Source organism: Poromitra crassiceps (assembly GCF_964638095.1).
Source record: "Poromitra crassiceps genome assembly, chromosome: 26".
NCBI classification, from domain to species: Eukaryota; Metazoa; Chordata; class Actinopteri; order Beryciformes; family Melamphaidae; genus Poromitra; species Poromitra crassiceps.
Window position 1 is genome coordinate 2,818,272 of NC_139640.1, and position 13,278 is coordinate 2,831,549.

The following is a 13,278-nucleotide window of genomic DNA, read 5'->3' on the forward strand; positions in this document are numbered from 1 at the left end:
GGGGTCTGTCCAGGCTCATGGAGACCGACTTTGATGCATTAGATCCGCGTGGAGGTGACTTCCATGCTTGGGGCTCTCTTCTGGCTCATTGAAGCCGACTTTGGTGCTTAAAATCCGGGTACAGATGACCTCGAGACCTGGGGATCTCTCCTGGCTTCATGGAGGGGGGTGCAAATCTCGGCGGTTTGTACCTGCCGAGATTTGCATCCCTGTTTTTAAGTTAAAACAGCCCCAAAATATGGTGGGGGTGCCATTCTCGGCGGGGGTGCAAAACTCGGCATGACACCGGCCTAGAGCCCGCCCTAGACAGGAAACAGCAGCGGAAATAACTTGACAATTTTAGACACAACGAATCAGAATATAAAACGGCAAACAACAAAACAAAAGATGGACGTACCGAACGAAGTTTTTGAAGAAGTTATTGTAGAAACATCGCGGATTCACAATCTCACATATTTTAAGCCAACACAGAAGCTTTACTTTTCAAACAAATGGCCAGTTGATGGAATAGTTATAACGCTAGTTGTCTGTCCGCTGTTATCGATAATGGAGGATCAAGTACAACAGTTGAAGCATCTGCTGCCTGTGCTGGGAAAGACATGGACATTGACAGTGACAGAAATGTGCTAAGTTGTTGTTGTTCTTTTCAGGCTCTAGCTAACGTAACCTCGCCGCGTCAAGCTAACGGCAACAAAGACGTTTTTTGGCGTACTTATTTCCGGTGTTGTTTCCTGTTTCCTTGGTTTACGCCCCCATGACACAAAGCGGGGTAAAAGGTAAAAGGTGTACAATATTTAGTTGTATTTTATTCATGTAAATCACTTTGAATTGCCTCCATCTATAGTCTACCAACAGCAAAAATGTGACTGCAACAAGATTTTTTTCTTGCCCGAGCTGACACTGATGCACGAGATGCTGTTCAGCTCCCGTCCAGTAGAGGGAGCTGTGGACCAACTCAATCATGTCTGCTCAAACCATAGGCTCAAACACGGAAATGAGCCTCGCCATCGCTGAGCTGAGCTACAAAACTTTGGTCGATCCATCTGTTACCTGCTCAACTTTGCTGGTAAACGCTGCAGCCGAGCCTTGACATATTAAACAGAACCAAGGTGAGTGTGTTTTGTAGTTTGTCCTTGGCCAGCTGTTATGTTAAAAGTGAAAGTAAAAACTGTGACCGCGGTAAAGATAGCATAGGCATGATAGCATGATTTCGTTTCACAACACTACGCTACGTAACGTTAGATACAAACAAACAAACAAACAACAACTACTTACTGGTCCGACCTAGGCTAAATTATCAATGAGAGCCTAAAGATTGTAACCCTTTCCCAGACTTGTGAAACGTTGTATATATTTGTGATTACAACACCGAGTAAAGGGCAACACTAAAATTGGCATCCGATTCGCAGTTTTGCCTGTGGATGGCGTTGTTCAGTCATTTCCAATTCACTGCCTTTCCCCATCCGGACCAGGTACAGATCAAAAACAAACCATTATACTAGACGTGTCAAATCTGAACTAGATTACCAAGGAGACTCCAGAGGCTGTTTAAAATACAGTTTCAGATGTGTGAAAACTAAAAAAGGGGAGATTTCACTATGGGGCTGCCCTCGACCAAATAATTCCTTAGTCGACTAATAGTTGTTAGTTCAAGCGATTAGTTGATTAGTCGTTACACATCGTTGGTTCCCCAGCAATACACCCGCTAAATGTGAAGTTGATCGGACGAGTGGTTGTCAAGATATGCTCACACACAAGGACACACATTCCTTGCTTTGTAGTTTGATAGCATCAAATTCCCGCTCCAGCCAGGTGCCTAAAGTTGCCAACAAGTCTAATAACCTTTTAAGGACAAGGCACAGCTCCCGAATGGCGTTTGACTGTGTTTGTTCTTCTTTTCCTGCGACTAACCGACCAATGAAAACTTGGTCGACTAAACGCTGGGGACACACCGGTACGCGGAACTTGCGCGCATGCGCAGCGCAGCGCACCAACGCACAGAAGGCGCTTAAAGTGTCCACACAGAGAGTGCAGCTCACTTTTCTTTCTCTGCACGCTCTGCTCGTCCGCTATATATTTAACCCCAGATCTATTGTCTTGTTAATGGCTAACTTCAGCGTTATAAAATGCAATTGCATCATATTTATGTCTGTTCTCCTCCCATTTTCCCAGTGCGTGCTGTTGTAGAGAGAAGGCAAGTCCTAGCTCTCTACTTGTTGCTCCGCAGGCAATGAGCCGCTCCCCCTCTCCAACTGCTCTCTCTCTCTTTTTCTAAATAAACATTATTTTACTTTGAAATTGGTTTTATTTGACAAATGTCCGGTTTCGGAGTTCCTGTCTGCCCTGATCTGATCTGTTCAGCTTGACAGTGTCGCTCACGATGCAAGAGGGTCTGCGCACAAAAATAGAAATCGAGGGTATCCTGTGCGCCCTGAGCGTCCGCGGAGCTGAGCGCTGCGCGCAATTCGGTGTGGTGGACTGACAGATCTGTTAACATGGTGTCCTAATGAAAACTGGCTGCGCACAAGGTCGCAGCTTACGTGCAGGAGACGCTTGCGGTGTGTTTTCACTATCAGGCCCATGGCACCAGGCTAGGCCCATGGCACACCAATCAAACATTGTCCAACAACTGCCAACAAGAATGTTGTCACTTCGGGAGATGGCCTGTAGTTTCCTGGCTGGGCGGTGTTTGGACCCCAGACCAATCCCCATGCTTAAAGTTGGCAAAAAGTGTTGAATCACATCACAGCGCAGACTGTAGTTATTGATATGCAAATCGGCATGTAACATCAGTTATCCCCCTGGCTGGCAACTATTTTCACCCAGCTGGATATAGAGAGCCGCAGGGATGACCTATTTTTGTAGTCAGAACGCGGAAGTCCCGGACTTCCTGGTTCTTCACTGTTTCTGTCTATGGGATTTTTGAATGGGTTTTTGCCGCGATGCTTCAAATAAGGTCGCTGGGCAACGCAAGCTTAATCAAACGCGAACCAGAGTTCGGTCGGATAATCTTCACACACGAGCACCACTTTCATGAGTTTTGAAGCGTAAATGCGAGCCCTAGAAGTAAAAAGTTCGAGCCAAGCTAATCCAGAACTACACACTGTCGCATAGGCTTCCACGTCACATCACCACTCAACCTGGACTGTTGTTGATGTGTGCGCTGCTGTGCACTGATTACCCCGGGCTGAACGGGCTGAACCAGGTGAGGGAAAGAGAATTTCCGTGTTCGTCCTTTGAAGTGATGACGTTATTGACGTATACATCCCCGTCGACTCAACAGTGTAGTCTCATTTAGCCGCTTGCTAGCTAGCCGCCCTTTTAACGGCACGTAAAAGCTTCAAAACTCATAAAAGTGGTCCTCATGTGTGAAGATGATATTACTAAACACTGGTTTGCGTTTGATTAAGCTTGCATTGCCCAGAGACATTATTAGGAGCATCGCGCCAAAAACCCATTAAAAAATCCCATAGGCGAAAACAGTGAAGAACCAGGAGTGTTAGCATCGATGATTTCCGGACTCGTTCCTGCGGCTCTCTATGGTATGCAACCCTGGGGTGAGGGAGGGTCGGTGTGGCTGCAGCTGATTACTGGCCTCTGAGTGCTTGTCATTCCTGCTCACAAAGCGCTCCAGGGGAGGCAGAGTTTTTCCCTGCAAAACACGCTGCTATATAGTGAACAGACAAGCTTCTCTGCAATGCATTCTGAGCTGTGAGCCTGTTGCTACAGGTTAACGTCACGCTGCAGCATGCTGTAAACTGGTATCGGGCGCGGTCGTGTCAGTATCGGGCGAGTACGAGTACAGTCAATAAGCACAGTATCGGACCCGATACCGATACCAGTGTCGGTGCATTCCCTACCTTTATGTGACAGTCACCCTTTTCATCCCAAAATAGGATTTCTGAGTGGTTTTGTGTCTGCCCTGGTGTCCATCACCTTTTTCACTCTCCACACTGCAAAAACGGAATTTCAAGAAAGTAAAAAAAATCCTTGTTTCTAGCATATTAGTCTTATTTTTGGTCTCAAAAAGAAAAATAATTCTTGTCAAGCATGTTTCGCATTAGAAAATGTTTCTTATTTTAAGAAAATATATCTTACATTTTCTTAATAAGAAATTTAAGCTAATATTGAGCTAGATTTAACCAGTAACATGCTACAACAATGGTTTGCATCACATCCCAGCAGAGGAACAAGATTATTTTTCTTATCTTAAGAGTAAGACCACTTGGCACAACTTCTCAATTTAAGAATCTTAAGAAATGATGAAGTTACACCATTCATGTTGAATCGTAGCCTTCTGAATCGTAATCGAATCGTGAGGCCAGTGAAGATTCACAGCCCCTAACCAGTGTAGTAGTTTTCTTATAATTTTTTATTTTCTTTTTGATGCCAAACAAATATCAAAATATCATGCTATCTTTACCTTGGTAAAACTGTGCACTTCCCTAATAGGCCTCTTAGTGAACCCACGATGGCGGCAGCATGTATGGATGAAGACCTGGACGACGAGGCCGTCCCCTTCCGAGAGGACCTGACCTGCCCCGTCTGTATGGGGATCTTCCGGGACCCGAAGCAGCTGCCCTGCTCGCACAGCTTCTGCCAGGAGTGCCTGGAGAAATGCTTGGAGACCAAAATGGAGTGTCCGTTTTGCAGGGTGCCGTGCGCGCGGGACCAGGCCATCACCAACCGGGCGCTCAAGGGGGTCGTCGAGGCCTTCCTGTTGGAGAAGTGGAAGCCCCGCGAGAAGCCCGTCATCGCGGAACACTGCCACCTGCACCAGATGGAGCTGCAGCTGTACTGCGTGTACGACGAGCAGCCCGTGTGCGTGGGCTGTGTGGAGCAGCACAGTGCCCACCAGCTGCTGCCTCTCAACAAGGGAGCGCTCCTCTGTAAGGTAAAGGGTCCCGATGAGGGATGCACCCATCCACTTTTTTCACTTCCGATCCGATTCCGATACCTGAATTTGGATAGCTGCCGATACCGATATTATGCCGATACCAATATTTTGATTGAATATACAGTATAGGCAAAGATTAGGCCAATTAATTAAAAAAAAAAAAAAAATATACCTTGCAAAAAGCAGACAAAATTAAGAAAATATACAAGGCAAAGAAGGATACTATTATACATGGGCAAATTACGGCCAGCGCCCGTGCTGGAATTGCAGATTTTTTTTTCTTCCTTTGGATCGGATTTTTCTCTCTCAATCCGATCCGATCCGTGAATTAGTGCCAATATCGGCTACCGATATTGGATCGGATCGGCCCCATCCCTAGTCCTGATCACATTGTGAGAAGCCTAAATGTTGTAGTATTTGTTGCTTTAGGTCTCTTTGTGTTGTTCCACTTCTCACACCGCAGGAGGAGCTGAACGACAGCACAAAGACATGTGAAAAGAAAGTGGAATCCTTGAAGAAAATGAAGCAACAATTCACCAGCACAGTGGAATTCATCAAGGTAAAACCACTACAGTGTTTATATCCATGATCTATCCTCAGTTTATCATGAGGCAAGCTACGCACTGGTCCCACATCAATATAGTAATTTCATTTGCATTTGCAATATAGTAAAACAAGATACAATATAGTAAAATATACAAGATAAAAGAAACACTCAAATAACAAATATAAAATAAAGAATCCTTATCACTAATTAAAATAATAATAATGCCGTCATAATGCAGTTCTTCAGGATTGACTCCTATCACGTTGCATTTAGAATCGACACACCTGCAGGTCACATTTTTACCTCTGCCAAGGAGGTTATGTTTTTGCTGCCGTTTGTCAGCAGGATTATGAAAAACTACTTTCCCAATTTTCGTGACGCACGGGGGACGCACCTGCGGCATTAAACAAGCGTACCCTGTCCCCAGTTCAGAGAAGCGGTAGAGCCACTGGCGGAGAGGAGGGGGAGGGGAGGATAAGCAGAAGTCAGACTTGGTTGTGTTGTTGTGAAAATGTTAAGACAAAGAAGAAACGTCACGTTCTTTCCTGTATTCAGCCCAATGTGGAGTAATGTTTACAAGTGTTCAACTGTGGATTCTGCCCGTTTTCTGCCAGCTAGTTAAATTCAACACACACACGTGGTTGGTCAGGATCTGTAACGTTATTTGTTTTATACCTTTTCAATATAGCCTACTGCTTCAGTCGCCTGGCTCTGTGCTGTAGTAGTAGCCTATCCAAGCCTGCTGGTCTCTCACGATATGTAGAGCTCAGCTGTCCTGTTGTAAACGTGAACGTGTGGCGCAGCCAAAAGGCACCATAACGACTTAATAAATCATTAATTAATTAATCATAAAATTAATCAAAAATTAATTTGATTGACATCACACAACCCTACCGTAGAGTAGAAATGCCCCCCCGTCATAAATCAACAAAACCTTCCTCCTCTCAGGACCAGGCCGGTCAGGCGGAGAACCAGATCAAGTTGGAGTTTGAGCGTCTCCACAAGGTGCTCGTCACTGAGGAGGCGCTGCGTTTGAAAGCCCTGGCCACCGAGGAGGAGCAGAAGATCGCCGTCATGGAGGAGCTGATAGCCAGGACCGCCAGAGACATCGCCTCTCTGACTGAGCGCATTAAGACTGTGCAGGAAGAGATGGGGGACGAGGATCTACCCTTCCTGCGGGTATGACTACTCGTCAGACATCATGTTTGGCATACTGTTTCTTCTCTCTGGTCAGGTGTTAAAAGTATTTTTGGAGTTAACTAACTTTAGACGTCTTTTTGAAATTGCCAAGTAAAATCTTATGTATTTATATTTCTACCGAAAAAAAACTAACCACAAATCATGTGTTTTTTCTTTCAGAATTTCCAAAATTTAAGAATAAAGTAAGTAGCTACTAAATGTACCATAACAATCACACATACCCTGTACGTCTGTGTAAACCTCAGATTTGCCTTTCTGGATCTCATCTAGGGAGCAGCGATAATTAATTACGGTAATCAATTAACTCATTAATTAATGATGCCATTGGCATCTTTGAACGTCATTTAAGAGACGACGCTTCCCCGCCATCGCCGTCATAGAACGTCAATCCGTGTTTTCACCGTCATGTGATAGATGGCTCTCTTACTCACCTTGTGAAATAGTTACAGCACGTCTGAAGGTGTACAGCAACGACCACGATTGTCTAAGAAAACCAGGAAGCAGAGAAAAGCAACAATCTCCCATCAGAAAAGCTCCAACACAGCTCCAGGCACTGATCAAACGCTGGTCCAGCAGCTTTTATCGACACGGGCATGGACTCCTTTACTGCGGGGGGCAACCTGTCACTCAGACGTGAAGGATTTTCTTTTCACATTTTTTTTTCAAGCCACTTGTAATTAGTAATCCAGTTCATAAACTCTGACACTGTGTACATTTCAGCCGGTAGATTGCTCCTGACCTCCATACACAAGACAACCAGTCTCCCCCCCCACCCCTCTCCCCGCGCAAAACGAACGCGTGACCTGGCTCGCCTCTCTCAATGTGAATCTCTTTCTCACACCGGTGTTACAGTAGAAGCTGTGCCCACCACGGGCGAGTTTGACCGGAAGGGGAAACCAAATCATTATGGGGATCATAGTTGAGTGTAACATCGGCCAGTATCCGCTAGGGCTGTCACTTTTTCCCAAAATAAAGTTTGAACGAACTTTAATTGCCCGAAATTCGTTCGAATATATTCGAAGTTTTTTGGTTAATTAAAAAAAAAAAAAAAAAAAAATCAGTCCAGGCCACCGGGCATCAGTCCGACGTGTAAAGGTGCTCTTATACTCGAGCAAAGCTCCGTGGGGGTGGGGCCCCGCGAGTCTCCGTGAGTCACCGTGGAGACCTCGCGCTGGGGGTGATGCCATTATACTCAGAAAGTGATCAGCATGTATTGTACAATGGTGAGAACAGCCCGTGAAAAGTCGCAATGAAACTCTGTGCAGTACTGAGTGCGCTTTCACTCTCAAACGACCGCACATCAGCACATGAAGGACTCACCAAACTTGTTTTTACTGAAAGCCATTTTTACTTCTCAGCCCTGATAGCCTACTCTGTGCTGCTTTTAATCTCTCTCAATAATGCTCTCAACACAACACATTTACTTGGTGAAATGACTAAAAACGAACAGTTGCAAATCTAAGTTTATAGCCTACCACATGGGTCAAGAAACTTGCTTGGACGCTCACAGTCACAACACTGCCTCACAAACTTGGCTGCATCCAACTCGAGACAACTTTTCAGACCCTGGAGACAATCTTTCTCAGAAGAGACTAACGCGACAAATCTGGAGACTTTTTCTGACATGGGATTAACATTACCAGCAAGCAGCAGTTGGTTAATTTTGGTTCATAAAAAAAAAAAAAATAATAATAATAATAAAAAAATAATAAAAATTTGAACAGTCAATTTACGGTACATATCGAACACGAACCCCTCCCCCACATTCGAAGTTGCATTAGAATTTCGAATGAAAAGTGACAGCCCTAGTATCCGCCATCAAAGACACTTATTCGGTTCAGGACCCGTGAAGATTAACCTGACGCTGCCAGATGGATGTAGGTTGGTTCACATTTGTTTCACAACCTAACAGGAATTTGTGGAACAATGCCGCCCCCATCTGACGGAGTCAGGTTACGTGAAGATGACTTCATTAACAAAAATGCTTTTTTCTCAACTTTTGTGGAGAGACGGACATTTTCAGTGAACACTACCTACATTCAAGTGTCAATAACTAAAGAACGGATGAAGCTAGAATCAAACTTTTTTTCTTCTTCTATGAACGTAGAGGCTCTCTTCTTTCTTTTGGGATATTTAGTGTTTACATAGTCATAGAAGAACATATTCTGTGGGTCTTGGAAAATGAGTGAAAATGATCAGAAACCCCGGCGGTGGCTGGCGACTTTTCCTTTGAACCTCTGGCGGGGAATGAGTTAATGTCCTTATTGATACAGATTTTTTTTTTTTTATCCAAATTAGACTGTGCAGTACTAGTGCACATGTGCATGCACGTTTCATTTTTGATACGTTTTTGTCAGACAGTATCTTAATGTATTTTCGTCATTCAGAATGAAGAAAATAAATAATTTATGCTTCGTCGCACAACACTTTTGAAACTGTCTCGACAGATATGGCATCAGAAAGAGATATTAAAACTTCACTTGCAGCTTCTATTCCCACAGCTTTGATGAATAGGCTTCTGCTGTATCTTTTAAATATGAAAGTGTCTCTGATAATAACGCTTCACAATCTCTCGTTTTCTAGAGCCAACTGGTCAAACGATGACCCGGAGCTCCCTCACAACTGCCTCCTGAACATGGGCAAGCATGTCGGCTCTTTGAGCTTCAACGTCTGGAAGAACATGCAGGCTCATGTCAGATACAGTGAGTACATTACACTGTGGGTTGGAGCTAAGCTTGTGGTTGCTAAGAGATGGGAGTTGATAGCGGATTAGATCAGTTTGTTAAAGGCACTAAATACGATATTCAGCCCTACTAGATGTCAGCAAACCACTAGTAGAGAGAGAGAGAGAGCTTTGACAAATAATATTGGTTCTTTAATGGAGGTAGGGAGATACTGTATATTTATTTTTCCCACACGGACAGTGCATATTAATAAACAGTGCATGTTAATAAACAGTCCATATTAATACACAGTGTATGTTAAAAACACCATAAATAGGCTAGTTTCCATCTGCAGTCCCTGCAATTTGACGTTGTCCACTCCCAGTATGAATACAGCTCCGTAAAAACTGCAAATGGAAAAACCTGCAATTAACTTTTATTTTCACATTTTATTTATTCATATAATTGTTCAATCCTTTTTTCTGAATTCATTCATTCTTCATAAAAAGGTGTATTTTGTTCCGCTTCCTTTAATAGATGTAGTGCACCTAAAATAATTTCCTTAGTCAAGTAGGTTTAAAGGTCCTTCCTTATATCCAGTTAATGTAACCGTGCATACCAACGGTCAAGTTTTGCCAAGCGATATTGCGGCTTTTTTTTTTTTCGGAACAAGGTTGATTTTTCAGAAATTTACTTCCGACATGTACACATCTGTTGCTGTGATTGACAGGTGGCTCAAAATTCGCCTTTTGCAATTTCACGCTGTTTATTCGCATCGCTCCTGGTGTGTAATGGCCTTTAGTGTCACATGATGGTTGAAATGCTTTCCAGCCTGCAAAGAATACAATTCTGTGGGAAACACCGAATCATCTTCATCTTTGGATATACTTTGGATATAAGATATTACGGGTTGTTTTATTTTGTATGTTACATACGTATTGGCCAAGATATGTTAGTTTATGGGGGAGTAATTTTGTCACTTTAGGAGCGGAGTGTGCGTGGCCATTTTGCCTGCGGGGTTTTTGGCAAGTCAAAACGGAAATACTATTACGAAATGACGTAATGCGGAAGCGTCCATGTGTGGGCAAAGAATAAGGTGAATACTTGGACAAGGACACTAGTCAGAGTAAATAGCCTAATCAAGCTATAACCATAGCTCGACTTAAAGTCGAAGTGAACCGGAGGCGAATGCAATAGCACGAGCGTCGGAGACTGAAAACAAATTGAATTTGTTGATTGCGGACCATATACGTGTCGATGATTTGATTTGACAATTCTGTCGACTGGCTTTGGCATTGGTCAATCATGGCGTGTTCCACCCCCAAATCGAGTGGGATTCAGCGTGTTGTCGTGCTACGTGAGTGGGATCCGCGGAGTACCAGGCAGCCACTTGCTTCGTGCGGAGCAAGCGGACAATCCGATGCATGGGTGCTGCCCGGCCGCCTGAAATCTCCGAGGGGAGACCCCTGACTACCACGCTCTCAAGCGCGCACCTTTTACGCTATTTCTGTAAATACGATATTCCTGGAATGCGCGTTTTAACGAGCCAGTTACATTTCTTTGCATTCTTAGAGATTATAGTTTTTGTTTTTTTGTTCACGTTTCATGCGATTGGCCAAGTTAGTAGTTAGTTTATGGGATAGGAATTCTGCCAGAAGTCGTGATATGATTGGTTGAAATGGGGTAGAAGTTTGATAGTAGTAGGTGACGTCAGCAAACTGTACATTACTGTTATCAATGAAAAAAATAATAATGAACTTTTGATGTGAAAAAGTGTGAAAAACTAAAGGAATTAGATTTTTGTGATTTTTTTTTGCATACATCATTAAATAGGTGCACTGCATACCCAGGTATTTGAACTAAAAGAAAAGAAAAGTCATTTTTGGGTTCAGCTCGACTTTAACTGTGCATTTAAACGTACTGAGTGTGTTTGCACCCCGCCCCTCCCTCCCTCTGTCTATGCAGACCAAGTGGTGCTGGACCCGAACACGGCCTCTCCGTGGCTCTCCTTGAACTCCGAGCTGACCAGTGTGAAAGAGAGCTCCGAGCGGCTGATGAGCCCCGACAACCCGGAGCGCTTCGACCCCTGCGTCTTCGTCATGGGCGCCGAAGGCTACGCCTCCGGCAAACACCGATGGGACGTCGTCGTCGGCGACAACCCCAAGTGGATCGTGGGCGTGTGCAAAGAGTCAGTGGCCCGCAAGAAGAAGTTCACGGTGTCCACGGACCGCGGCGTGTGGTCCATCGGGCTGAGCAAGGGCGTGTACAACGCCATGACGCCGAAGCACACGGTGCTGGTGGTGGAGCAGCCTCCAGAGACGATCCGAGTCAAGCTGAACATGGATAAGGGCGAGGTGTCGTTTTGGGATGGCGGGAGAGTGAAGCACCTGTGCACGTTTACGAATAAGTTTAATGAGAAGGTGTTTCCGCTGTTTGGCCCCGGGCTCCATAGCACGCCAACGATTATGGCCCCAGGAAAGGTTAGTGTTCACGCCTCATGAAGGGGCCGCAGAGTGTTGGTTGTAGACTTAACTGTACGTTCACACCAAGGCGAAAGTTTGTGAATCATGAATCGTGCTGCTGGGAGTGAAATCACATCTACTTGCCTATTGACTTTGTATGTCATCTCTGCGCGCGAATTTGCGAAAACCTCCCCGGTGCGAATGCTCAGTAAAGGTCCTTACACATCGAGAGCGATGCGAAAATCCGGCACGACATTGCGATGCGAGTTTTGACCCACCTGTCAATCACAGCCACAGATGTGTACACGTCGGAAGCGAATTTCTGAAGAATCGACCGTGGTTCGAAAAAATAAACACCGCAATAACGCTCAGCGAAACTTCGCCGTTGGTATGCACGGTTGCATTGACTGATATAGGTTCGGAAAATATTATTGACGTGCGAATTAATCGCATGAAAAAAACGCTCCCGATGTGTAAGGACCTTTAGGCTACTTAAGCTACACATTGACTTAATTAGAATATACTACTATATAATAATGAATGGGCTACTTATGGTAATAGATTTACACTTTATTATCTCTTGGAGTGATGTGTATGCTATTTTAATCAGGAATCGGATCAGAATGTCTTTATGCTTGGGGAAATGGGCCTATTTCTTATTGAGCCCATCTTTTTATTACTTTCATTATGATTTGTGCATCATGTTGTAAAATGTTTGTTTAGTAATTCATTGATATGTTCTCCTGCTGATTGTGCCTCGCTGATTATTCCACAGAGAAAAACGTGTGCAAGGGACTTTCATTGAACCGTATCCATGTGAACATTAATTCAATAAAGATAACAAAATCAAATTTGAGTTATGTCTCAAAAACATTGAGACATCAAAGGAAATGCTACAATGGTGACTAAGCTCACAGGCAGGATCGTTGTATCTTATTGATCTCCCTCGTTTGACCAATAACAGATTAACTGTTGTAGTGGAATCAATTTATCTGATTATTTCATTTGGAAAAATGTGGCAAGATCCTCTTCTAGAATCCTGAGCTGACCAGTGTGACAGAGAGCTCTGAGTGACAAGCAGAAGGCCCAATGAGTGCACCGGGCCCAGGTGCACCCAATCAGCCTAACGACCCCAACAGCCAGGCTCCTGTAAGACGGGGCCAGGAGAGTTGGAGGGTCATCACACTTTTAGATGTGTTATTACAGAAAGTGTATGAAACCCATGACCATAGACATTGCTACATTCTGTCGCTGTGTTATTTATGGTTGGAATTCTAGTGAAAATAAAGTATTAACCTTGCTTCTTGTGGAACCCTCTCAAGGACCCCTGGGTGCCCGGACGCGGGCAGCCCGCAGCATCGTGACTTTAGGCTCGTTTGAGATGACTTGTGGCTCGCCTGGGAAGCAGGCGAGAGCAGCCGAGTGCAGTCAGCCAATTAGAGGCAGAGAGGGGCGGGTCATGCCTTCGCCTAGCCTTCGCCATCATGGGAAAAAAAAGATCGCCTCCCG

The 13,278-nt window shown here is 44.5% G+C and overlaps 1 protein-coding gene across 1 annotated transcript; it reads left to right on the plus strand.

Moving 5' to 3' along the window:
• Positions 1–1,003: 1,003 nt before the first annotated feature.
• LOC310798750 (zinc-binding protein A33-like) lies at positions 1,004–12,601 on the plus strand. The gene is made up of 7 exons (XM_083661305.1): positions 1,004–1,109; positions 4,453–4,894; positions 5,361–5,456; positions 6,393–6,623; positions 6,804–6,826; positions 9,228–9,346; positions 11,273–12,601. The coding sequence occupies exons 2-7, from the start codon at positions 4,472–4,474 to the stop codon at positions 11,806–11,808; spliced, it is 1,428 nt and encodes a 475-aa protein (XP_083517431.1). The 5' UTR covers positions 1,004–1,109; positions 4,453–4,471; the 3' UTR covers positions 11,809–12,601.
• The last annotated feature ends 677 nt before the right edge of the window (positions 12,602–13,278 follow it).

Coding starts and splice junctions, on each gene's coding strand:
- LOC310798750 (XM_083661305.1), top strand. CDS start 4,472: ATGGCGGCAGCATGTATGGATGAAGACCTGGACGACGAGGCCGTCCCC. Junction 5,457..6,392: donor GCACAGTGGAATTCATCAAG/GTAAAACCACTA, acceptor TCCTCCTCTCAG/GACCAGGCCGGTCAGGCGGA. Junction 6,827..9,227: donor TTCCAAAATTTAAGAATAAA/GTAAGTAGCTAC, acceptor CTCGTTTTCTAG/AGCCAACTGGTCAAACGATG.